At 51.0% G+C, this 24,663-nt stretch overlaps 8 protein-coding genes across 8 annotated transcripts; 4 read left to right on the top strand and 4 right to left on the bottom strand.

Annotated features, from left to right (window-relative positions):
• Nucleotides 1-285: 285 nt before the first annotated feature.
• Nucleotides 286-3,515, bottom strand: P175DRAFT_0504215 (uncharacterized protein). Its single transcript, XM_040897804.1, has one exon. It carries the CDS (start codon nucleotides 3,429-3,431, stop codon nucleotides 321-323), a length of 3,111 nt encoding a protein of 1,036 aa, XP_040749686.1. The 5' UTR covers nucleotides 3,432-3,515; the 3' UTR covers nucleotides 286-320.
• Nucleotides 3,516-4,290: 775 nt separating this feature from the next.
• On the bottom strand, nucleotides 4,291-7,460 carry P175DRAFT_0504212 (uncharacterized protein). The gene is made up of 2 exons (XM_040897803.1): nucleotides 5,932-7,460; nucleotides 4,291-5,872 (listed from the first exon to the last, which is right to left on the bottom strand). Exons 1-2 carry the CDS (start codon nucleotides 7,096-7,098, stop codon nucleotides 4,319-4,321), a joined length of 2,721 nt encoding a protein of 906 aa, XP_040749685.1. The 5' UTR covers nucleotides 7,099-7,460; the 3' UTR covers nucleotides 4,291-4,318.
• A 2,282-nt stretch (nucleotides 7,461-9,742) lies between these two features.
• Nucleotides 9,743-10,836, top strand: psf3 (DNA replication protein PSF3). The gene is made up of 6 exons (XM_040900965.1): nucleotides 9,743-9,850; nucleotides 9,907-9,975; nucleotides 10,037-10,095; nucleotides 10,150-10,339; nucleotides 10,389-10,497; nucleotides 10,558-10,836. Exons 1-6 carry the CDS (start codon nucleotides 9,809-9,811, stop codon nucleotides 10,623-10,625), a joined length of 537 nt encoding a protein of 178 aa, XP_040749684.1. The 5' UTR covers nucleotides 9,743-9,808; the 3' UTR covers nucleotides 10,626-10,836.
• Nucleotides 10,837-12,439: 1,603 nt separating this feature from the next.
• Nucleotides 12,440-15,252, top strand: P175DRAFT_0511722 (uncharacterized protein; the record flags this gene model as incomplete). Its single annotated transcript, XM_040898610.1, has 4 exons — nucleotides 12,440-12,467; nucleotides 12,521-12,589; nucleotides 12,658-12,974; nucleotides 12,997-15,252. 4 exons carry the CDS (start codon nucleotides 12,440-12,442, stop codon nucleotides 15,250-15,252), a joined length of 2,670 nt encoding a protein of 889 aa, XP_040749683.1.
• Nucleotides 15,253-16,196: 944 nt separating this feature from the next.
• P175DRAFT_0444679 (uncharacterized protein) lies at nucleotides 16,197-17,651 on the bottom strand (the record flags this gene model as incomplete). The annotated part of the gene is made up of 1 exon (XM_040894245.1): nucleotides 16,197-17,651. One exon carries the CDS (start codon nucleotides 17,649-17,651, stop codon nucleotides 16,197-16,199), a length of 1,455 nt encoding a protein of 484 aa, XP_040749682.1.
• Nucleotides 17,652-18,091: 440 nt separating this feature from the next.
• Nucleotides 18,092-18,986, bottom strand: sod2 (superoxide dismutase sodB). Its single transcript, XM_040897802.1, has 4 exons — nucleotides 18,845-18,986; nucleotides 18,380-18,786; nucleotides 18,256-18,323; nucleotides 18,092-18,198 (listed from the first exon to the last, which is right to left on the bottom strand). The coding sequence occupies exons 1-4, from the start codon at nucleotides 18,951-18,953 to the stop codon at nucleotides 18,111-18,113; spliced, it is 672 nt and encodes a 223-aa protein (XP_040749681.1). The 5' UTR covers nucleotides 18,954-18,986; the 3' UTR covers nucleotides 18,092-18,110.
• A 179-nt stretch (nucleotides 18,987-19,165) lies between these two features.
• On the top strand, nucleotides 19,166-21,634 carry P175DRAFT_0504206 (putative G-patch domain protein (TFIP11)). The gene has a single exon (XM_040897801.1). The coding sequence runs from the start codon at nucleotides 19,221-19,223 to the stop codon at nucleotides 21,543-21,545; it is 2,325 nt and encodes a 774-aa protein (XP_040749680.1). The 5' UTR covers nucleotides 19,166-19,220; the 3' UTR covers nucleotides 21,546-21,634.
• A 307-nt stretch (nucleotides 21,635-21,941) lies between these two features.
• P175DRAFT_0485653 (putative tetracycline-efflux transporter) lies at nucleotides 21,942-23,920 on the top strand. The gene is made up of 2 exons (XM_040895603.1): nucleotides 21,942-23,691; nucleotides 23,775-23,920. Exons 1-2 carry the CDS (start codon nucleotides 22,263-22,265, stop codon nucleotides 23,861-23,863), a joined length of 1,518 nt encoding a protein of 505 aa, XP_040749679.1. The 5' UTR covers nucleotides 21,942-22,262; the 3' UTR covers nucleotides 23,864-23,920.
• Nucleotides 23,921-24,663: the final 743 nt, after the last annotated feature.

Genomic DNA, 24,663 nt, shown 5'->3' with positions numbered 1-24,663 from the left:
GCCACGGCCGGATATGACCATTTCCCACCGGGTCTTTGCGGACAGACGGATAGATCCTTATATATAACGGGACAAACCAGCAGGAAAGACTGTCATTAAGGATACGGATCGGCTGGATCGGGTGCCAACTCCGTGATAACATTACAGAAGCTCACAATGTCAATAGACCCGCCCAACACAGCTCATCAGGTCGTAGCTATACAAAACGCTAATATCCACGCCGGGGGAATCAAAATCAGAACAACAACAACAACAACAACAAAAAAAAAAAAAAAAAAAAGATGTATATAAGATCAAGCCAGCATCGCCCGTGATCTGGGTTATGCCTCGCCATCACCGGTAGTCGCGCGTTCCAGACGCGGCTGCGAAAGAGCAGACAGCCACGCGCCTTTCTCCGACTCCTTGATGGGGGGATCGATTGCAACCGGAGCTCCTAGGAAATCCGGGGGCACGGTGTGGACGGTTGGACTGACGTCAGAAAGAGCAAGGCTGCCTCTATTCGACGCTGAGTGTTGGTGCGGCGGGGGACTGCCGCTGCTGCTGCGGAGGCTGCCATTGCTTCCGCCCCACGCGCCGCGTCGCAACCTCAGGAGTGCACTCAGGGACATCTCATCGTCGAGGTTGCCCATATCAACCAATTGGGCTAGTCCGGGTCCTGACACAGATTGGTTGGAATGCGCAGCGCCGTGAGCGGTGACTGAAATAATCGAATTGCGCGTACTCCATTCGCTGCGCTCGGTGATGGGGGTCAGGCTGGGCTCTCTGAATTTGCCACGACCACTGTGGCTACGAGAGATGCCTTCGACGCCTCGGGGACCAAAATATCCGCCATTGGTGAGTTCGAAGCCATGGCCGGAAGCTTGCGCATAGAATCCAAACTCTTGTCCGTAAAACCCCTCATCGTCATTCTCCAACGCTTCTGCGTTGGCCGCCGCGATTATAGGATCATCGTAAAACAAATCGTCGCTATCATCGTAATTGAAGTCTTCAAACACTTCGTCAAATGACACCACGTCTACAGTTTGGCTGAGACGGCTGTCATCGGAAATAAGCCCCGGTTGCGAGTCCACCGTGTGCGTACTGCTTTCCTGGCCCAAGGATCGTTCGCTGACGCTCGTGGTATGACCGAACCGGCCCTTCGCGGCCGCTTGCGTAGCAGCATCGGCCAAAGCATTATGGAAAGCCTCCAAATTGTGCTCGGACAGCACTCCGTTATGAGCCTTCACAGACCCTTGGTTACGCACGTTCTCGGCGATACCGCCAACCCGCCTTAATGAGGTTCCTCGATAATCACTGGCCATGCTTGGAACATGTTTCAGCCCGCTGTCAGAGACCAGCTCCCGATCCAACTCTTCGTGTGCGGAGATGATGCTTTGAGAAGTTGTCACGGATCCTGTAACAGGCTTTCGCTCATATAGATGGCTCGTGGGGTCGTCAAAGATTGACTCATCAAACTTTTCTCCGTCTTCTTCCGTGTCCAATTCGCCAAATTCTCCATCGTCAAAATAAAGGTCATCATCCTCTTCGTCTTGATTGAGCTCCAAGGCGGCGGTGGACAACCCCTCAGACCCCTGGGCTAAGATGTGGGGAGACGCGGTGGCCCTTTCTGCTTGGTGAGGGGTGTTATGCAGAGAAGAAGACGATGAACAGTTGGTGGCAGAAGTCTCGAGTTCCTCGTGGGTTGACGAAGGTAAAACTTGATCATCATGTAGATTCGGATTTTCGGAGGGGTTGACAGGGCTAGCGACGACGGGAGATAGATCAGGAACAAGCCAGGATTGATTGATTAGGTTTCCCGGGCCTGAAAAGCCCTTAAACGCATCATCGTATTCCTCGGCGTCGACGTTAACGCCAGGAATTTGTTCTTCAAAATCGTGGAGGTCGTCCAATACGTCGTTGTCGTAATCATCATCAATATCACTATAGTCCCGGTCTTCCAGCCGCGCCTGAGCCTTTCGTGCAGCTTCCTTTTCTTTGTGTTTTTCTTCCAGGAGCTTCTCCTGAGTCGAAGATCCAACACCGTTCATATCAAAGCTGAATCGAGAGGCATTGCTCTTGAAGTGCTTGGGTAATCCAGATGGCTGGTATTGCCCAATCTCGATGGTATCCGGATCTTGGGCCCCCTTGAACGCAACCTCGCTTACTGCGGAACCACCCTGAGAGCCACGCTTGCGCCCCGGTGGATTATCCGGCGGTTTTTCTTGACTGGGGATCGAGGAGGGTAGTTTTCTTGCAAACACAGGAATGGCACGTGGGTCCCGGTGGGATGGGTCTGTCAGAAGGGATGATTGTAGATATGCCTTGTGCCCAACCTGGAGAACCTTTTCGTCATCGTCGAAATGCTCTTTGAAGACCGGAGAGTATTCACTATGCCTTTTCCTTTGTCCAGCTGGCTGAGGCATTAGACCCCCGGAGTCACTGACGCCAAGGTTCGTCGTCCTATTACCCGTAGGGCTGCCGCAAGCGCCATTCTGCAGGGTTTGTTCACTAGCCGCTTCATGCAAAAGGACCGGGGCAGCAGATAAGTGTCGCCGGGGCCGAGGCGCGGAGAAGTCGTGCACAATGTTGCCACGGATGCGGGGGTCGTAATCATCTGGGATCGCAGGAACCAAGTTGCGGGCGCCGATATTCATATCCTCTGCACGCAATGCCGCTATCTGAGAAGAACGTCTCTTAGCCAACAATGACATCGGATTCAACAGGTGCAGCATTGTCTTCCCAGGCCTGTGGGGGATGGGCTGCGCCTGTTCGATCGACGTGTCACGCTCGACGAGCCGGCGACCATTCGGACCTTCAAACCGAACCTCCTTTTGTGGTGGGGTAATTCTGTCTCCCGAGGAGGCCTCGACAGGGGAGGTTCGGAAGCGCAGGTGGCTGGACGACGCCATTCCGGGGGTAGTCGAGCGTTTCGACGTATTCTCAACCGGCGAAGGATTCCGCAGACCCTTTCCGAAGGATAGCCGGAACGGCGAATTAGGCTTGGAGGAGTCTGCCGTGGTTTGGTCGGGGGTCAACGGAGTGAGGGAAGGCTGCGAGAAATTCGACTGGGCCGTCAAGGTCAACTGTTCCCTGTCGCGTTCTTCCGGGCTGGATCGAGGCCGTAGGTCGTCATCCGCCGAGGGCGGATGTACCGTAAGCGTGGTGATTGCAGACGCTGGGGCATCGATGGTGGATACGGTGACGTTTGTTGTGTTCGCTCCATCGAGACCAGAAAAATAATCGGTGGGGGTCTGCAAAGTCGAAGGGTCTCTTGCCTGAAATGTTTCGTCAAAGGTCGCAGTCAGCGTCGAGTCAGAAATCAGTGGTAGTTGAGGAGCATAGCTGACGCCAGCTGCTTTCAAGGTGGGCTGTGCGACAGGAGGAGGAACAGGAGACAGCGACGACCGGCGGTGGTCCCGACGCCAGTACGAGAACACAGTGGACGGTGGCATGACGAATCAACACCCACTGTGTCTTCTGCAGTACTGGGGAGAAAAGAACCGCTCAGGAGGCCTGGAAATGGTCCATAATGGTGAGCAATGGCTGGTTAGTTGAATTCGATCCGAATAATAATAATAATAATAATAATGAAAAAAGCCAAAAAAAAAAAAAAATGAGGCGTGGGGCACGATGGAGCGGGCGAGGCGGCGCAAGCATGTAACTAAAATTAGTCTTGGGAACCAAGCCCTGAAAATCAATTAATTAAGGTGCTTGAAGGGAAAAAGAAGGGGAGAATAGGAATAAGAGAGGGATAGTTGTGTCAGAGCAGTGCATATATATAATACAAAGATATAGAGAGAGAGAGAGAGAGACCAAAGAATGGAGTCCGGAAATGGTCAACGCGTACATACCTTGTCCTGGAGAGAAAAAAAAAAAATAACAAATATAATTATTATTATATTTATTGATGCATGAATGAATATCTGAATTATTGACATAGAAAATACGCGATGTGATGATTTTATCTTGGAACTGAAGGACCAGAACCCCCCCCAGTTATATATGTATACCTAGAGGGATGTCGATACATAGTAGGTGTATATAGAGAGAGTCCCCCCCAGTTCAATTATCAGATCCACGTTCAGGACATCTTCATGGTGCAGTACAGATGATACGAGATCGGAAAGAATATCATACAAGGCAACAAGTTTCATCGCTAATTAAACGACCTGGTATTCAATGGCTAATGCTCCCTACCCAGAACAATATACGCTAAGAAACGAGAACCCTAACAACAGATGGAAAAGAAAATAAGAAAGATAAAAAGAGATATGCGTATGAGTGGAAATGAAAAAAAAAAAAAAAAAGAGAGAGAGAGAGAGAGAGAGAGAGAGAGACACTATACAATGCCCTGCCTCCAGCGATCAATGATTTCGCGTTGTCCGGGATCAATCACTTCTCTCATGACTCCCGGGTAGTGGTAGTTATTTGGCATCGCATAGCTCAGGTGTCTCATGCCTAGTATGGCGTCACTGTAAAACGTATTCGGGTGTGCCATGCCATGGCCGTACGGAGCTGCCATATTGGGTGCCTGGTAATGCATAAGCCCTACTGCTGTTTTCGGAGGACTGGGATTGACAGGAAACTGTTGTATGGACAGGCGCTGGTCAAAAGAGCGTTGGTGAATAGGACCATGGGGACGAGAGAGCTCTGCAGTGCTTGGGCGTTGTGCGTGGAGCACATCCGCCATGCTTCTTCGGTATCGAGGAATCTTTGCGGTAGAATTCTGCTGCGCATCTCCTTCTTTCTTTAGGCGAGCCCGTCTTTGCGCCAGTGTTTCCTCTTCTTGTGACGGTTCCTCCTGGCTGTCCTTCTTCTCATCAGCACCCAGGTTCTTGAGCTCTGTTAGGATTTCGGTTGTGAAATCAGTCCCGGCTTTAGAGACCGGCCGTTCTTCTTGACCCTTTAATCGCCTTAGGCGCTGGCCCAGAGTTTCTTCTTCGTTACCGCTATCTTCTTGGACATCCTGGACCGGGCCGTGGACGCCCTGCGAATACATCGTCATCGGGCGTCTGTCCGGAGTGCGTGGGAGAATTTCGCCGCGCAACCTTGCTCGCCGCTTGCTGAGGGGCTCGCTTTCTTCTAATTCTCTCCTTTCCATGAGACCCAGGGGCCGAGTCTCGTCGGCAGCCTGAGCTTTCTCGGGGAAGAGCATGCCAAGGGGAACGTCTTCATCTTCGTCATCCTCGTGATTATGCGCATCAGGGGTTTCCCACGCGAGGGCAACCGGCTTCTGTCGTCTGTGTTCACTTTGTTTTTTTGCGACGGCTTCAAGTTCAAGAAGGGTTGAATGCAAGCCGGTCGAGTTAGCTGCAGTTCGCCGCCTGAGTTTGAGCTCATGCTTTCGTTGTTCGAGCTCCGCAAGTAAGGTAGTGGGTGGCCCTGTGTAGTGAAATTCCTCCTCCTCCTCCTCTTCTTCCTCTTCCTCTTCCTCTCCTTCACTACTCTCCGTATCTTCTTCCGAACCATCCTCGGAGCCAGACTCTGAATCCGAACTCCTCTCATGTTCTCGTAACGAAGTAGCCTCGTGCATTTCAGCCGCCTGGGCTTCTGTAGTTTGGTATGCATGAGGTATCGTCAGAGTGCTTGCCCTAATATCAGGGTTAGAAGGCCGAGGGCCAAGACCCAAACTGCTCTTGGGGCGTTGCTTTTTCCTCTGTTCAGCTACGCCTTTGGAGACTCCCTTAGGCCTCGAGTTCCCATATACGTCAGGACCGATCGGGCCGGCGAATGGATGATCTGTGAAAGCAGTAACCGGGGCTGTGGCAGAGGCATCGAGGATACTGTCTAGCGTCGCAACCGCGGAGGTTTGAGTTGGGTCAATCTCCAGTGACGCAGAAGGTGGCTCAAAGAAAACACTGGCACGGAGCTGGGGAGGCATCTCGGAAAGACGCTTGGTCCGTCGGCGATCACCGGAGGCAGTTGGGGCGGCGGCGGCGGCGGGGGGGGGACAGGGGCGGCACCAGCACGTTGATTCTGGCCAAATAGCCATGGGGCCGATTTTCTATTCTCGGGTGTTACAGTGTCTAGAACTTGCGTGCGGCGCTTATCTAGCTCCGTGTTGTTTGGTCGTTGGGAAAGTCGCGGTGGTAGGTTGAGCATCATGGGCACCGGAGCAGGGTAGTAGACCATATTCTCCCCCACTTGGGGTTGTTTGTATGGCTCTGGCCGGCTGGCCAAGGGGGGTCGCGTCAATGACACACGCGGTCCCGGCTCCGTCACCTTATCGGAAGGGACATAATGAACTCCATCAAAGTCTGTAAATAGAAACCTGGCTTGTTGGTATGTGTCATTCGAAGCCGCCGTGTCTGGTCGCTTGATCTCCAGGTGATCCATGGCCTGGGTGTACTCAGCGGACTGGGGCGGATTGACCTCGGGATGAACAGCCGGCTCAGGGGGCGGGGGAAGGTAGTGTTGTGTGGGAGGTTGAGTGGTAGGATCTTCGTGAAGATCTTCGAGGGTTTGCTCTGAAACTTGAGCCAAACGAGCAACAGATTGAATCGAACCTCGACGCGAGGTATCCGGATTGCTGGCGAGAACATAATTATTAGAGGCTGAGCCGCTCGAGCGCCTCTTTTGCTCGAGATCCATTTTGCGAATTTCGCTCCCAATATCTGCAGAACTCAGACTCAGACGTTCCGCACTTTTCTCCAGCCTCTCCACATTATTGAGGTACGCTCCTTGCAGTGATTGAAGACCCGGGGTCGGATGGCTGAGAGGCACAGAATGATCGGTGGTTGGGGTTCGGAGATCAACGTGGTCATTAGTGGTGGCCGTATCAAGCGCAGAAAGGCGACGGGGGGGGCTATTGGAGCTACTGCGACTATTGGACTTCCGTCGTGCTGACGGATCGGGGACTTCGTAGTCGTCCTCCACTAGATCATAACTAGCGGCCGTCATTGAGCGGATCATAGAACCCAGACTTCGAATCCCGTTCCCATCCTCGATTTTTGCGGACTCCATATGTCTCCCAGCACCGAGATGGTCGACGTCGAGCGGCAATGGTTCAAAGGAAGCGTGGGGGTGCGGTAGCTGCGGCGAAGGAGCGCGGGAATCATCAGAATCGGTCGCATTGGAAGCCAACTCCTGGTCGACCTGGGACACGGCGTTGTATGCCATTTTGTAGTGGAATCGGGGGGGGGGACGGCGACACAATCCACGTCCATAAACGAGGAGGGATCGTGTGACCGGACGAGGCAGGAAGAGGCAATCAAGAACAACCCCCGTCCAACAGATAAGGCGTGCAGAGGAAGGACAGTCTGAATGGAGAGTCCAGCGATGGGACCAAATCAAACTAACTTCAGTAATGAGTAGTAGCAGGAGGAGTAGTAGTGGTGGTGGTGGTGGTGGTAGTGGTAGTGGTTTTGTCAAGTGTCCACTCACTAAGGAGTAAAGAATAATAGGAAGAGACACCACAGGAGGGACAAAGAAAGCGAGAAACAAGAATGGTTGATGATAGATGATAATAGGGTCCAGAGTTCTATATTAATGGCAGTTATTATGAGCAGTAGTAGTATTATTATGATTATTTCTCTTCCAGAGTGAACCTGAAATGATACCGAACAGTATTAATATTAATATTCCCCTTGTGATTGATCTTTCCTGGAGGGTCTACGGAGTATCATCATCATTAATTAACAGGGAAAACTGGCTTGGACCTTTTTTTTTTTTTTTTTTTTTTTTCCCTCCCTTCCGGATGCTAATTTTGGGATTCTTGTAAGGGAAGTTTCCATACACTATCCTGTACCATACCATCAGGGGGACACCAATTGTCCACCTACATTCTTTTTTTTTCTTTTTTTTTTAACAGGATGATTTGGATTCTTATCATTCTCCTAATATCCTGATGCTGTATGTGTATCTGCATGCTTATTCCGCCACTGCTGTTAGTTAACTACTGCTGCTGTTACCTACTGTTACCTACCGTACAGGTCAAGGTATCCCGCGCGATCAGTCTGAGACTCTGGATGGACCATCATCCATGGACAAGTCAGTCTTCTTGCTGTACGCCTCTTACGTCTCGGGTCCGCTGATAGGTTGATTCTCTTTATCGCTCGAGCAGCGTGAGCCCCAATTCTGGCCAACCGCCAAGGAACAAAATCTTGATCGCTCGACATACCGTCGAGGTCTGAGAGCTGCGTTGAGTGCGATAACACGGATGCGTTGATTGAAGAACCGACGATCTACATATTATATCTTCTCGTATCCCCCCGTCCACGTTCCTATCAAAGTCGACTGGTAAGATCTAGACTTGGCCGTGATGCTAACCTAGGTAGTCCTCGACTCCGGCGACCTCCAACTAGCGGCAGGAGTTGGACCCAGTTCGAACCCGGTTGTGACGTCGTTCTGGATAGCACGTATATGAAAAAAAGGGGGGTTAACTTCTGGCTCTGCAAATCAATCCTTCTCACCAGACTTTAAATAAGTTTAGAGGGCGCCCGGGTCTCTTTTCCGCTGCGCGTGCCTCCTTTCCGTTCTTGTGATCCGAACCCTCCGTCCGCTCAGGTTTTCCCAACAGGATGAGACATGGATGCTATATTACTCGCAACTGATCCTCCGTATCTTGGCCTAAGTAAGAAAAAACCCAGGTTTGTCTTCACTAGTTTTCCAGTTTCCTCTTCAAGTGCCTAGTCCAGTGATCTGCGGGTTTGACAAGAAATTCCGCCCGTTACGGCTCAGGCTGGTCTCTCCTCAAATCATGTTGCCAGTTTCAACGATCGCCCGATAGAATTTTCGCTGTTGCTAGGTTGACACGGGTACAGGAATCATTATCCTCGTACAAGCCCTCTAACCTACATATATATATATATACCTATAAACGACCTGGACTTGCATAGTGGGACAAAGAACTGCAACTAGGTCTATACTACAGTAATAGAAAATTGACATTCCATTTACAAAGTACGTAAAAATCAATTGAATAACCTAGCTATGTTCATGTTTCCCCCCTGTTCCCCGCAGAAGCACCGCATAAGCTCTGGCATGCAATGCAGGAGAAAGCTTACCCTACCATGATAACCATCCCCTTGCAAAGCGAGGGGGGTTGACAATATTGCATTCCAGCGAGCTGTCCCCACGACAGTGCAAGGATGCAACTCCCCCCATTGATAGCGCCATAGGCTTCGTTTCCCCCATCGCTGTCAATCTAGAACCCAATGAAACTTCGAGAATCTGTCCCAAGCAAAGAGGCTGTCGATATGATATCGACTAGGAATTTATCGAGAGCGAGGGCAGCGGAAGGAAATTAATACAGTTCAGTTCGTAGGCATGCTTGTTGTCGCTTGAGAATGTGAAGAACAGCATTCTGATCTTCGTCGAAATCTTTTATTGCAAGGTAAGTTTAAGATCAGCAAGTACTATGTAATCCTAGAAACGGCCAACGCTGTCAGATCTGCACGTTCATGATAACTCTCCCCTTTGGTATGAACCTCAACGTTTCCTGCATCGTTTGACTCTGATCAATATGGATTGCCGAACGACGACTGTACTCGTAGTATTTGTTGGTGTACGTTTACGGGATACATAAAACTTGAAAAAAAAAAAGCTCTAGGATGGACAGTTTAAATCGCAGAAGACAAATCATCAAATTTTCAATCATTGAATCAATCAAGATGACTTCACGACTATTCAATTGTTTACCACTTTTAAGGTGCTTATCGTAATTGGCCAGGACACTAAAAAGCTGGACAGGCACGTGATACCGTGTCGTGGGGGACGCGACTGAATGGGAGAATCTCCCCAGTGTATCAACATTTCCCCGCCACGAACAGCAACATGAACAGTAACTAGGCAGAGGGTGCATTATTGAACAATTGGATTTGTTTTCGACATGTCTTACTATGACATTGATTCGATCTTGACCGATGCCCAGGTGAGCTTCCATATGCCCGTCGGGTGTGTGTTTCTGGAGCTAACGCCACGATCTAGAAATTGCCATGTACCTTTGAATTGGAGGTGCCAGGTCTTGGGATTCTAGAAGGGAATCCTGGAGATAACGTGAGTAAGGTCCTTTCTTTTTTCTTTAGACCTTTTCTTGGCTGACACCCAAAATAATTAGATCAAAGCCGGCACTCGAATTGATCTCCCGTTATGGCTGGGTGAAATGCTTTCTATTGGGTAAGGATATTCTGAACGTGGGCTGAAAAAAGACTTTGCCTGACTTGATTTCAGAGCGCGCCTGGGCACGTCTCCTTTAGTCACCATCGACATTCCCTCTGCGCTATCAGAACGGGTAATGAATGCTCTGAAAGCAGACCCCCGATCGATTGACCTGCGATCATTGGCTCCAAATTTCTACAGTCTCAGTGAACGGATCCTGGAGCTGTTTGAAGAAGAAGAGATGGTTGATATCCTCAGTAATGTATGTAGACCCAGCGCGATGACTATGGTTTGGCTAACATGCGCTTCAGACATTTAAGACGCGGGCTGCTGAAATTGCTGACCATGCGCATAACCCGAAAGGGGCGCTTGGAGACGGGGTAGAGTTTCTGCAAGGCTTGGATGAGACGGAACGGCAGTGTATGTCCCTTTCTGCAAGTTTATTGTGGTGGGTATGCGTGGGTGCTAACATGGCTTTAGTGTTCCGCGTGGCCCATGATAGTGCCAAAGAGACCCGGATCTGGGCGGGAGAGGCGAAGAAGAGATGAATTCCGCCTCCCTGGTGAGAACTGAGCTGAGCTCGTTCGGGTGTGAGGATGGGTTGCGGCCATGCTGCTGCTGATTTGGTGGAGTTATGGGAATCCCCAGGGACTTGGTTTTGCTGCATTAATGATGAGGGGTTTGTTTATACGTTTTTAGTGAATCTTTAAAATACTAGCATTGACTGGCTGGAGTTCGAGTTCCAATAGATCATTCTACGATTATACCTGTAGTCTGTTTGACCTGAATCTTGGATTACTGGTACGCTCCGTAACAGCATCCGTTAGATTAATTGAGGAGCCCCTCGTGTTGGTTATAACTCAACTTATTTTTTTGTGACAACTACGGAGGACTGTGGAGAAGATTCTGGGAAGAAAGTCCGAAATAGGTACTTGTCGTAGTACTAGTAGATAGGTATGGATGGATGATGTCCATTTCCATGCTGCAAGTCTCAAGATGCCATAAAATAAAATAACTATGGATAGTAGAGAACTACTATCTCAATTATTCTATATAGTTTCTAAAAGTTTCATATAGAGTGTCACATCCTAAAAAGAATCTCTTTCTCTGTAGGAACACCATGTTTTCTTTCTGATTGGATAACCTCCGAAAATCCCAGCCATCTCCAATTCCCAGCCTTGGAAGTTGACAGGAAAAAAATATCACTAGTTAAGAAAAACAATCTCTTACTGGCTCTAAGAACCCAACCTCAACTAATAAGTGGCCTTTGCTAGCGTTAGTCTCAGCGGCTTGAACTCTTGTTCGGTGCTAGAAAGCATCTAGCCTTTAAACGCCCTCTCCCCCCTGGAATGACAGGATCTCTTGAATTTGGTCTGGATCCAGCCAGGGCTTTTGTTATGTCCTGGGCTCATTGAGGAAGAATAACAGGAATGTGAGATAGATGCTTTGTTGCGATGTATCAGGATGATGGAATGCTATGACTGACCTCTGATCAACAAACTACCCAATTCACCTCATCTCCCCTCCTCCTCCTCCTTTCCATGAAGGATTAGCATCATTATATGGAGATTAATGCCCTGGTGCATCGTGCAGTGTGGGGATCTGGCTCTTGTTAACTCCCTTTTTTTTTTTTTTCCCTCCTCTCTTACTCTCTCTCTTCGTGATCGACTTGTCACAATTTTCTCTTTCTCTCCCCTCACATCCAGTCACATCTTCAAGGGGCCTCCCTCACGCCTCTTGTTCACTCCAATCTTCATTTGAGGCCCTTCTACCGACCCCCTCCTCTCTTCCGTCCCTTCCTTCGTCTCCAGCGTCGCCCCCGCCCCCCCGCCGTTCTAGTCGCGCCATCTGTGGGATCTTTCTTTTCTTTTTGGAGCTTGCCAGCTCCTCGCGTCAGCACTTGCTCGTTTTCGAGACATTGCTTTTTTCCCTTGCGCAATCTATCCTTCGGTTTTCCTAGCTTTACCTATGAGAGACTTGCGGCTGGTGGATACGGTTCTGTCGTTTTACTGCATTGATCCTGGTGTCGTGCATCTTGTCAGGGATACGCACTAGTTTGTGTTTCTTTTTTGCCATTTTTTTTTTGGAGGAGCCAGAATGGAGCAAAAAATGCAGAGACGAAGCATCGTCCTGGGCCAATCGTCCAACCCGTCTTCCTTGCGACACTGTTTATATCCCTCCGGGGCCGCGACGATCCAGACCGGGGGCAAGTCTCTGAGACACAGTTTGAAAGCGAAAGGTAGGTTCTCCTTTCATCCTCTGCATGACGGACACCCTCATTAAACTGATCTGATGCACAGTTACAGATCAATGTGATCCGCCGAGACCTCCTGCACTCACCCGAATCAAGGGGAGAATCGCCATGGAAACTCCAACGCGAATGGGTTCAGGTGCGAGGTTATATTTCCTGACGTGGCGTGGAGCGTGATACTAATCGTTACAGAAATGTCATGGCTACAGGATGCGTCGCCGATGACTGCCACCCCTCAAGCACCATATAGATTACGATCCCGTATGTATCTCTTTATCCCAGGCGACTTGAAACTACGGTCATGGTGTTAACTATAATGAACTCCACAGAGACTCCAGAGACTGATTCCTCCTCCATCGTGAACCCATCTTCCGCCCTGTTACAAGATTTGTTGAAGGAGCAGCGTGCAACCCGGGGATCTCGCACAGCTGGACCGGAGGAACTAGCAGATTGCACACCGCGCACTCCGGAGTGGTGTCGTTCACAGTCTCAATCGCGCTCTCAATCTCAATCTCAGTCCCAGGAAGATCGCAGCCCGGAGAGAAAAGAGAAGGGAAAGATGTCAATGTCAGCGAGTCCAAGACAGCCGAAGGAGATGGGGGTCAGAGAAACAGACCAGGTAGATGCTTTTTTGTTTGCTTCCTCCGTACAACAGCTGACCGGCGCAGTACATTTCCAAAATTAGTAAACAAAACTTCGATCTTAAACTGGAGATCTTCCACCGCGTGCAGCAAATATCAGCGCTTGAGAAGAAATTCGAGCGAATGCGGGAACTAGAGGAAGAACTACAGCGCATGCGTGGTTTGGAGGACGAGGTGCAAGAACTCCGAGCAGCCGAAGAAGATAATCAACGACTACGAGAATCCAATGAGCAACTGCGACAAGAAATCGACAAGCGAGATCAGGCTGTCACAGAGGCTGTGGAGTTAATCTGCGAGCTTGAGGCAAAGGTGGAGGCGCTGGAGATGGGTGGAGATCTTTCACGGCCTGCCACTACTTGTCCCCAGATCGCCGATGAATCCGGCGTTGCTACACCTAGGAATGCTTCTACACCTGATATCCCAGAGCGAACGTCGTCTAAGCGAGGGACAATGCTTGCTGAGCGCCGTCGTGTGTCTTCTGGATCCCGCCGCCTTCAACGAGCGCCTTCGTTCCTCCTTGAGGAGAGCAAGAGCACTGCAGCATTGCGAAGTCTTTACGTCCAGGCAGAAGATGAGCCTGTCTCTCCAGTGATGGCAATCGCGAAATCTGAAAGCATGAATTCCATGACTGACATGACTGAACCAGAGTCACCAAGACTCAGCGCGCTGAGTGAATGCAGCGAACTGAATGTCTATGATAGCCCGGCCGGCCTAGATGAATTCGACCAGATTGACATTCCTGTCCGGCAGAGGGACACGAGTGGTGAACTATCCAATCTTTCCTCCCCTACACTAGGGAATCCGGATCGAGATTTGGTGCGAATCGACCATTGGATCCAGCCGCAGACGGAAGCTGCCCGCACTGCGGATACGCCAACGGGGAAGAATCGCCGTCTATCAGATGTATTTGAAGATACTGGCAAATCATATTTCGACCGCGGACTATCCCACGGCCCCACCCACAAGAACAAGCCGGAGAACCTATTCGGTGGCGCACGACTTCCTCCGACTCCAGACACTATGAGTACTGCGTACGCAGGATGGGCAAACCGATCATCGAGTAGCACGGTTGCGGATAACTGCCAAATTGACCTAAAACGAGGGGTTTCCCGAGCCCGCTCTGCGGACGAACTAACAACCCGGAGAAGCTCCATCAATAGTGAGCCGAGCGAGAGTTTGGATCCAAATTTTAGCGAGGCTACGCATACACGCGCTAGCTTGGATGAACGAGACGAAGAAGACCCTGCAATATTCACGCTCAACAGCATTCAACCGCGCTACGGATATTCTGCGAACCATGGACTGTTCCATGGAGACTTTGACAAGGTGCTTTCCAGAATGGAAGCAGACTATTACTCTCCGTCCAAACGGACGTATCGTGACAGACCATCGAGTCCAGGGTCCTCTCCTCCATCTCTCACGGCCGAAGACTGGATCGAAGCGGCCCGTCCCGGGACTCGGGCCCGGACGGGGCCCCTGCCTGTTAATTCTAGGCTTGTAGGAGCACGAGCGCCTAGCCAATCCTCGTTCCTTGGTCGTAGACATAGTATCGATTCCGCAGTCCGTGAACCCGATCTCCCCATCATTCAAACCCTCAACCCCCGGGCTCTGGAGGGCTCGCCACGGACGGAGCCGGAGCCGGAGCCTCGGCGGAGAATCAGTCTCCTCCCGCCGTTTTTCACTCGCTCCGGTACCTCAAGACGTCTCCACCCGGCGCCTATGTCTGATCCTGTCGATAAAGACGATGGCGCCCCATCGCCCGTCATTCGAAAGACGAGGAATCCGCCGTCGAAGCCGTCGCGTCCGCCATCCAGACACGGAGAATTTTGCGCATCCGGACCGACGTACGCGGACCATAGAGAAGATCCTATGTCCCGTTCCTTTACCGAGGCCAACTTCCTTGGTAGTACTGGCGCGAATTCAACCACTAGGCCCTCAACCGCAAATGGCAAAGAACACAAGCGCCGGGGCTCTCTGGGCATTTTTGGGTGGATGAAAGGCGCCGGCGTCGGACTGGGTTCCCTCAAAAAGTCCGATACAGCGCCTATTCTCAGCGATTGTCCCTTGACGCCCACATCTTCTTCCGCAATCACAGCCGTACGTGCCTCCTCTCGCCTGACAACGCACGAAAACACAACCCTCACCCCGGAGACCACACTACCGGTCGACCCCGTGATCGAGGACTTTGCAAAACGGACTAGACATCCGACTCGGATGGACGAGCCCGCGGACGAACAGGGCCGGCGTCCGAGATACATGGAACGACGGTCCCGACGGCCTTGAGTGTGCTCGGAGTTCCCCAGTCCGTTTTTCCTTTTCTCTTTCCCTCCTTATATTTATTCCCTTGTTCTCTCTTGTCGCTCTCTCATTTTCCTATCTCTCTGTTCCTACCCAACATGATGACCATTTATGTATTACGATACCCCACGAGTTTACCCGACATGTGCCCGTTGTTGTTTCTTTTCTTTGGGTAATAGTGTAAGTGCTACACGTCGACAGCTCATCTATCTCTGTCTTATTATTGGTTTTTTTTTTTCGCATCTATTTTAGGACCACAATCTACTACGAGTCAGTCTGACAGAGTTCCGCAACTTGTACAACATCCTCATTTAGGTGCTGCCGCTCAGTGCACGCACTGGTATGTACTGGGTGCTCACCGGGCCCTCACTGACTATGGACTTGTAAAATTTGCCTGATTTTCTCGGATGTCCATGATGGATCTTACACATAACCACATGATAACTAGTTAGTTAACTAATAGTCAACTAAAGCATTGTGTACTCAAATCCGAAGTATGATGGCCTATCCACTCTATATAACCTTGGAACTAACAGGACACTCCTTCCCCTGATAATTCATTCATTATACAACTAGTATATAGGTAGCTAACTAACTTGACTTTTAATTATTATTACGTTCGTTTGTCCCTTTCCTGTGCCATGTATGATCGATCGATCCTAGCCAACCCCCAACCCCCAACCCCAAACCCCCAACCCCAAACCCAATGATATAATGATATAATGATATTTCCCTTCCTGAACTCCATCCAGATATCGCGCTACCGATGCATATTACCCAAACGCAAAAAAAAAAAAAAAAAAAAAAAAAAAAGAGAAAAAAGAAAGGAAGCCCTGGCCTAGAGGGAAAAGAAAACACAGGGCATATGAATAGGAATCGAGGGGGGAAGAAAATCAGAGGAGAAGGAGGGGAGAGAGAGAAAGAGAAAACTAATACCAACTATTCCCCTCCTCGCCTAATCTCTTCCCAGTCGGATTCATAGATATAATCCTTTGTCCCGGCAATGTGTCATCCGTAAAGGCGGCCTCAAACGTCCCCGAGATTGCTCGCTTCCCGAACACGGCAAAGGAATCATAGCCCTCTAGCTCCCCATTACCAGCGGCCCACTCGCGGGATAGGCGCGGCGAAGAGCCATCGCCTAGATCGCACCACCGCGTCACGACAATCGCGTGCCGGAAGCGGCGGTTCTGGATGCGCTGTGTGCCTGCTTCGCGCTCCTCGGTGAGTTTCACCTCGACGAGGTACTCAGAGGGACAGTCGGGGCAGCGACGCATGGGGCGGCAGTGGCCGCATAGCGTGGCCAGGGCGTTGGGGTCGTGCGCGCGGTGGTGGATCATATCCTTTGCGCGGTTTTCGAGACCCTGCAGACCGGCGGTGGCGCGGGAGACGGGGATGTGGCCGAGCGCGCATTTGGCCACGGACATCAGTTCGCCATCGCGCCAGTGGGCGCAGGCGGAAAAGTATGGCCAGTAGTCTTCGCGCGAGTAGAGGAGGAGGCGTTGAGAGGAAGGGGGGAGCCCGGGTTCGGCGAAGGTGGAGCTCACGACGCGCATGAGGAGACGGCCGTGGTGGACGTGGAACCGCGACTGGTGTGTCCAGTTGTCGCGGCGCCAACGGCGACAGAGCGATTCCGCAGGGAGACCATAGCGGGGACTGTGGAAGCGGTTCGCGCGGAGGACGAGCTGGACGAAGCTGAAGGGGAGGGAGCGGCCGTGGGTAATGCGGTGGCGCGGGGGAGGGCGGAGGTTGTTGCGGGCGTTGGGGCAGTCGAAGAGGGGGTTGATGACGTTCGCAGGCTGCAGTTTCTCACGGCCTTCCTGAATGCGCCGGTGGAATTTGCCGCAGGGGAAGCAGAGGAGATGGTGTGGGTAGTGTTTGTCCTGGGAGACCAGGAAGTCGGCGCGCGCGTCCGTGGATTCGGGTTCGTTGAGGATGCGCCAGGGGGCGGGGCCCAAACGAGTGTAGAGCGTCCGGCTGGCGAAAGCAAGACAGGCCACTTCGGCGGGGGAGAGGTATTCAGCAATCATAGCCCAGAGATGGTCGGGAAGGCTAGCAATAAAAGGCTCTCCGGGGGGCCGCTCATCGCGGATATTGAGAGCATCCGCATCGCTGTCGGTGTCGAAGTTGTGCACGCCAATGGTGTGGAGAATGGTTGTGTGGTCGTGGGTCTCGCCTAGCTGGGTGTCTTGCTGAGCATGGAGATGACGATATTTGAGACGATGGGCCTCGAGGGGGGCTAAAGTGGTCTCGTTATCCTTGGTGAAGGTGGTGGTGGAGAGGTCGGGGTTTGAGGTGGTGAAGTTTTTCCGCAGCACCTGGCGGGATTTCTTAGGCCGCAGGGCATGGGCAATGAAGGCGCGGAAACCATGCTTTTCTTCGGGCATGATCTGGCAGTAGAAATGAGGTAGGAGAAGGAGGGGAAGATGGCACAAAAAGAAGGCGAGGAGAAAGAGGAGGAAGAAGAAGAAGAAGAAAGGGAGAGGGAGGTTTCAGGCCATGGAGTTGAAGCAGCAAGAATGTGAGGCTGACGCGGAGACGCACGTCAATGGCTTTACATTAAGTTTGGAAACATATTTAGGAAAAGTCACTTATGAGAGCCCAAGAGATGGATTTCGAGTTCTAGAGCTGGAATTGCCCCACGGACGGATGGTGTTGTTGTTGTTGACTTCCGGCCCCCTCCGGATGTGAAGCTAAAGCTGACATCACGGTATTTCCTCCAGACAGCAATATGGGAAATATGGGAAATACAGCAAAGCTTTACTCCTACATACTTGAGTACATGTACAAGATAAGTAAGAGGGACTTTTTAGATTCAACTACCCTCCACACTATTTACGCTACATTTACGAAAAACGCTTCTCAGCGGCCTTCCAGTTGATCACCTCCCAGATCGCCTTGAAGTACTCGGCCTTGCGGTTCTGGTATTGCAGACTATAATTCGATTGTTAGACAAAAGTCATATTGGACCAAAGTAAGATAACAACTTACTAGTAGGCGTGTTCCCACGCATCAATACCCAGGAGGGGCTTGAACTGACCGACCACAGGGTCCTGGTTCTATTTCCTCGATTAGCTGACCCTCCAGCAAAGATACAAGGGAAGAACAAACGTACAGCGTAGGTCTTGACGGAAAGATTACCAGTCTGTTTATCCTGGACCAACCAAGCCCATCCACTTCCCTGGATACCGGCAAGAGCAGTGTTCACCTGGCCCTGGAGGTTCTCAAGACTGCCAAAGGTCTCATCGATAGCCTTGGCCAAAGCACCGGACGGAGGCTCGCCACCACCAGCGCTCTTGGGAGCTAGGTTCTCCCAGAAGAGAGAGTGGTTCAAGTGGCCACCCCCGTGGAAGTTGATCAGAGGCTTGAGGGCGATCTGAGCGGCAATATTGTTGGTGGCCTGGGCCTCCTGGAGCTGTTCCAAGGCGGTGTTGTAGCTGTTGACATAGGTTTGGTGGTGGTTCTTGTGGTGCAGCTCCATGATCTTGCCGGAGATGGAGGGTTCCAGAGCTCCATAGTCATCTGGGAGGGGTCAATTAATCCATCCGAGGCAGCATCAGAGGAAAGTTAGATGACATACAGGTCAAGTCGGGCAGGGTAGCTTTGCCGCGGGTGAAAGTCAAGGGCGCAACGGATGAGGAGCTGGCACGCAGCGAGGTGCGCAGCGAGGAACGGATGAGAGAAGCCATCGTAATTTACAAGGGGAATTAATAAAATTACAGCAGAGGGGAGAGAATCAATTGAATCAAGGTATGAAGTGAAAAGAAAAGAAAAGAAAGAGAGAAAGAGAGAGGATGAAGATGTAAAAACGTCATTTTCATCAGATCCCGTCATCGCCCGTCCGGAATCTGCATTTCGCCGCCCCGAACTTTTCTTATTCCGCTTGACTCCAAAGTTCGGTCTTTCTTCTCAGTCTCTATCCACCTCCTGCCGCTGAATACGAGTCTCAGCTCAGGATGGATTCTGCTGGCCAAAAACGAAAATACACTGATGGGAGCTCTGATGATGACGACGCTGACTCGCCCCCCCGCGCCTCCTTTCGTTCGTTTACCCGCGCCGCATCGCGTTCTGAATCCCCTCCGACAGGCGGGTTAGGTCTTGGGATGGGCCGTGGTCGTGGGATCGGTATGGGCATGGGCCGGAGCCCCTGGAATAATAATGCGACGAAGTCTTCCGCCAGTAACGGCCCTGGGGCCAGCTCTTTTGGAGCTCGCATGCTGGCTAAGATGGGTTATGTCCATGGCCAGGGTCTTGGATCGAGTGGACAGGGTATTATAAACCCCATTGAAGCTCAGGCTCGTCCGCAGGGTATAGGGTTGGGAGCTGTCAAGGAAAAGAGCAAGCAAGCTCGCGAGGAAGAGAAGCGCGCCGCGGTTTTGCGGGGAGACACGGTCGAGGAGAGCTCAGACGAGGAGTTCAGGAGGAAGAAGAAGCGGCAACAGAAAAAGCATGGAGAGCATGGAGAAGAAGAGGGACGCCCGGTTGCGAGGAAGAAGCCTCAGTTCCGTACCGCTCGTGAAATGGAAGCAGATATGGCGGGTCTTGAAGTGCCGAATGTGCTCAAGTCTCTTATCGATGCGACTGGCAAGGAACAGAGAGTCCTGACCTCCACAGCCGGACTAATGACCCCTCTCGAGTTCGTCAACACTGGCCAGAGCGAGGCTCAGAAGATCGCCCGTCGTGCGCGTCAGGACCTGGAGGCCTTTGCGGATGAATGGAAGGGGTTAACGGAAAGGAAGCAGTTTATCGAACAAGAAGAAGCGCAGGTTGTGGACCAGTTGGATACACATCAACATCAAATCGACCAACTGACAGCCTTGGTCGCCGCTCTTGGAGCACTAGAATCGATCCCCGACGAGAGCAGCGGCAGCTCTCAAGCTAAACTCGACCACGTAACGGACCAGCTGGAGTCATTGGAAATCCGCTACCGGAACGAGATTGACGAGTACAGACTCTCTGAAACTGCAATAGCCGCTCTCCATCCTCTATTCCGCGAAGCTATGGACGGCTGGGAGCCGCTCAAAGCTCCGACCTACTTGGTCTCTAATCTACATCGCCTGCAGCCACTTCTATCCCGCAAGGCGAGCGACGGGCAACCAACGCAGCGCCAGTCGACCTCTCCCTATGAAACCATGATATACACTCTCTGGCTTCCTCGCGTGCGATCTGCCTTACTTAACGATTGGGATGTGTTTGACCCTTCCCCTGCCACCACCTTGATCGTCTCATGGAAAGACATTCTTCCGCAGTTTGTCTACGCGAATGTACTCGATCAGCTCGTGGTCCCGAAGCTCACGAGCGGTCTGAAATCATGGAAGCCCAGCAGCAGACGTTCTGGTTCTTCCTCTTCCTCTTCCTCCCAGCGCGACTCCCGGTTTCCCTGGTGGCTCTTCACATGGCTCCAATATCTTGATGAGCGGCATACCAACCCCAAGCAAGCCACTGGACTCCTCTCCGATGCCAAACGGAAATTCCGCACTGTTCTCGATACCTGGGACCTCAGCGCTGGCCCAATCCGCGGCCTGGACCTCTGGCGCGATGCTCTGGGCTCCGAATTTGATATTTGCTTGCGCAACCACCTACTCCCCCGTCTTGCCCGCCGTCTGCGGGACGATTTCGATGTCAACCCTCAAGACCAGGATCTCACGGCGTTTGAGAATGTCCTCCAATGGAAAGATTGGTTCCGGCCCAACGTCCTTGGCCTGCTCCTTGTCGCTGAGTTCTTTCCCAAATTTCACCAGATTCTCTACATCTGGCTTACCAATGACCCCAACTACGACGAGGTCGCACAGTGGTTCACCTGGTGGCGATCACAGGTCCCGGAAAATCTCAATGATCTTACCATCGTCGATGAAGAATGGAACAAGGCTCTTCGCACTATGGATCTGGCTGCTCAGCTTGGCGATCGTGCCGCCGAAGAACTCCCGGCACCGACCGCGGTCGGCGCGAAACCGAAAGCAACTCAACCGACGAAATCGGCAGAGCCTGCGCCAGCAGCACCACCCCCGTCGCGCAAACCCAAGGTGGTCGAGGAGGTGGCTTTCAAGGATATCCTCGAATCTTGGTGTGCCGATGAAGGTCTCATCATGTTGCCTCTCCGTGAAGCACATCCACAAAATGGTCAGCCTTTGTTCCGGATTACCGCCAGCGCCACGGGCAAGGGAGGCGTGGTTGCGTTTGTCCAAGGAGATGTGGTCTGGGTTCAGAATAAAAAAGCGAAGGAAGTTTGGGAACCGATGGGATTGGAGGAGCGGTTAGTAGAACGTGCCGAAGGGAAATGATTTAATCCCATTGTTTTTCTATAAAAAAAAAAAAGAATCTCGTCCATAGATATGATACCCCTTTAGCTCACATTGAATGATATCCTTTCAAGTTGATACCTAAGGCATTCGTAAACGAAGCCTGATGTTAAGAACCTCATCCGCTTGTCAACTCCTCTCATCTACTTCCCATCTATCCTAATTCACTTTTCAGCATATAACCGAATTGGAGCATGAATGGTTCAAGGAGGATGACGAGGAGTAAAAGGTGTCAAGACAGCCATTTTTACTCATACAGTTAACAGTATTATATTTGGTCCACATGTTTAAAATCGGAATGTCGGAAGAGTTTCATCCCGATCCGGGCCGTCATACATGCGTCCTCCGTCCTCTGTAAGCTCACCGTAGATAAGACCAAGACAACACCACCAGCTCTGCATCACCTCATGGTCTCGCATCTGTCAGTCCCTGGCTGCGTGAACGTCTGATGTGAAGTATCTGATCATGCGGAGCTCGACACTCGTCAGGGACGATTCGCACGCCGCGATCGACTCGGCTTTGGATCGCCACGCTGCACCTGGGGATGACGATGCTTATGAGGTTGGGGACGATGATTTCTCCTGTGGGAAACTTTTCCCACGGGCAAAACCAAGGGTAGAGTGCTGTGCTGCCCTTGCATCTCTCCCCTTGAATTCTGATGCCATGATTATGTAGATCTGGTGGTTGCTGCCCTTTATCATGCTTTTCACTGTTGGGTTCGGTGGCATTGCCGTTCCAAGAGTCAACATTTACTTATCACTAGTTTGTCGTGATTACTTTGCCGATCAGAGCATTCAAGATCCAAGCATCTCATACCCCCCAGTCAGTCTGGGAGGAGACAACCCGCAATGCCGAATCCCAGCGGTTCAATCACAGGTCGCTCGTTTTCAACTCTCCCTTAATCTTATTGTTGGGTTACTTTCATCATGGATCAGTCCTAAACTCGGAAAACTATCAGATCGACGTGGGAGGACTAGGTTTATCGCTCTGAACGCCCTGGGTGTGTTGTTCAATGTGGCAATCATCACCCTGGTGGCCTCCTACCCAGACCAGATACCCAAAAACGTGCTGTTTTTAGGGTCGGTGCTAGAGGGCCTTGGGGGATCGTTCACCACCGCGATGGCCTTATTTCAGGCTTACGCTTCTGATTGCACCCGGTTTGAAGACCGAAATGCCGCATTTGGCTTATTCCAAGGTGCCTTATTTTTTGGAATCGCATTAGGCCCCACGCTCGCAGCCATTCTGATCAAAGCAGCTGGAACTATACTAATCATCTTTTACGTCGCGATGGCCCTCCATGCCACCTTTGTCTTGGCGCTGTTTTTTGTTGTGCCGGAGTCTCTATCGCCAGAAAGACAGCGAGTTGCCCGCGAGAGGTACCGCATCAAGTCTCTCAATTTCGATAGGTCAACACGGTCTTGGTGGAAGAGCTTCAACCCGTTGAAGATTGTTGCACCTCTTTCCATTCTTTGGCCGGCCGTTGGCCGACCAAGCTCCTTGTTCCCAAACTCCCGAGGAGCCACAGCAGCGCTCCGACGCAACATTCTTCTCCTGGCCTCCATCGATGCCGTTCTCTTCGGTATCGCCATGGGAGCAATTGAGGTAATCATTATCTACACTGGATTTCTTCTCCAGTGGGGCAGTATAGAGACGAGTCTCTTTGCCTCGACCATCGGTGTAGTGCGTGTCTTCGCTCTTTTCATTGTCCTCCCCCTCATTACTCGATTGTCCCGCGACAAACCCATCGACGGGAAATCAATCCCAGGTGCTTATAGCTCAGAGGTCATTGTTATCCGTGCGTCCATTGTGCTAGATATTGTGGGTTATATGGGATACGTGTTTGCGCGAGACTCGTCGTCAATGGTCACGTCTGGCATTCTTACATCTCTCGGAGCCATGGGATCGCCAACCCTACAGTCTGCCCTCAGCAAACATGTTCCTCAGGACCGCATCGGTTTGTTGCTAGGTACCTCGGGACTCTTGCATGCGCTTGCTCGGGTGGTTGGACCGACCATCCTTGGCCTGATTTACAGCCTTACCGTGGCTACGTTTCCCCAGGCAGTCTTCGTGTGTCTTGTTAGTCTTGTCTGCTTAGCGTTTCTCGCGAGTCTTTTCATTCAAGCTCATGGTATATTTCTCCTCCCCCTGGCTTTTCAATTTTCTTTTTTTTTCTTTTTTTTTTTTTTTTCGATTTGGCTAATTTCTCGATAGTATCGCTTGACGAGGAACCAATCGCGAACCCAGACGCTGAGACGATCCAGGAAACACCAGACGAGCGCCAGCCACTGCTCTCACGATAATAGTGTTCTTTTGGTTACTGTTAATAAGATATGACCTAGTCTTGGGGGGGGGGAGGGGATTCGAAGGTTTTCCTCATTCAATCTAATCTAGAACCGCCGCGGTAACTCTGAAACTAGTTGAAGAATAAGTCTACTTCTCATCTGGATATATTTCAAGGCCAGCTAGAGCCTAGCCCTCCTTTTTTCTCCACAGATGAGGAGAATTAATGGCTCAACAACAACAGTGGTTTTATAAAGTAGATAGATAGATAGATAGATAAGAGGTCTCTGCACCCATTTTATTTCTTAGTATTGCTTCAACTAGAAATGAATATACGCATTAAAAAACAAAAGGGCATAATCGTCTCCCAACATGAACGATGTGTTTCGCATGCGATGCAACAGCTGCAAATTCGTTATCTTCCTTGAATTCACCTCCTGGGGAGGGGGGGGGGGGGGGCCCAATTCCAGCCAAGTCCTTGGCTACGGTGGAGATCAACTCTCAAAATGCGTGGGATGTTTGGGCGTGTTGGTTGGGTACATATATACTCCCCCCAATAGTTTATATCTGGCTGGGTCTCTCGAACTTGCGACGTTCGAGCAGTAAAACTGGCAGAAGAGCTTAAACCCTTCAGATTTGGGAGTGATCTAGCTACAATCCAAGACTTGCAGTTTGAGGGGTGTAGTAGCGCAAATTAGGAAACATCATTAAACCACCACTCCTAAGCAGCAGCGTGTGGTATATCTATGTATGTACAGACAAAACATTAAAAACATACATGAAATAAGTTAAAAAAGAATTATGTACTTGTCTGGATATA

Source organism: Aspergillus ochraceoroseus, assembly GCF_002846915.1.
Source record: "Aspergillus ochraceoroseus IBT 24754 chromosome Unknown P175scaffold_8, whole genome shotgun sequence".
NCBI classification, from domain to species: Eukaryota; Fungi; Ascomycota; class Eurotiomycetes; order Eurotiales; family Aspergillaceae; genus Aspergillus; species Aspergillus ochraceoroseus.
Note: the sequence above shows the minus strand (reverse complement) of the source record. Positions and strands in the feature narration are given on the sequence as shown.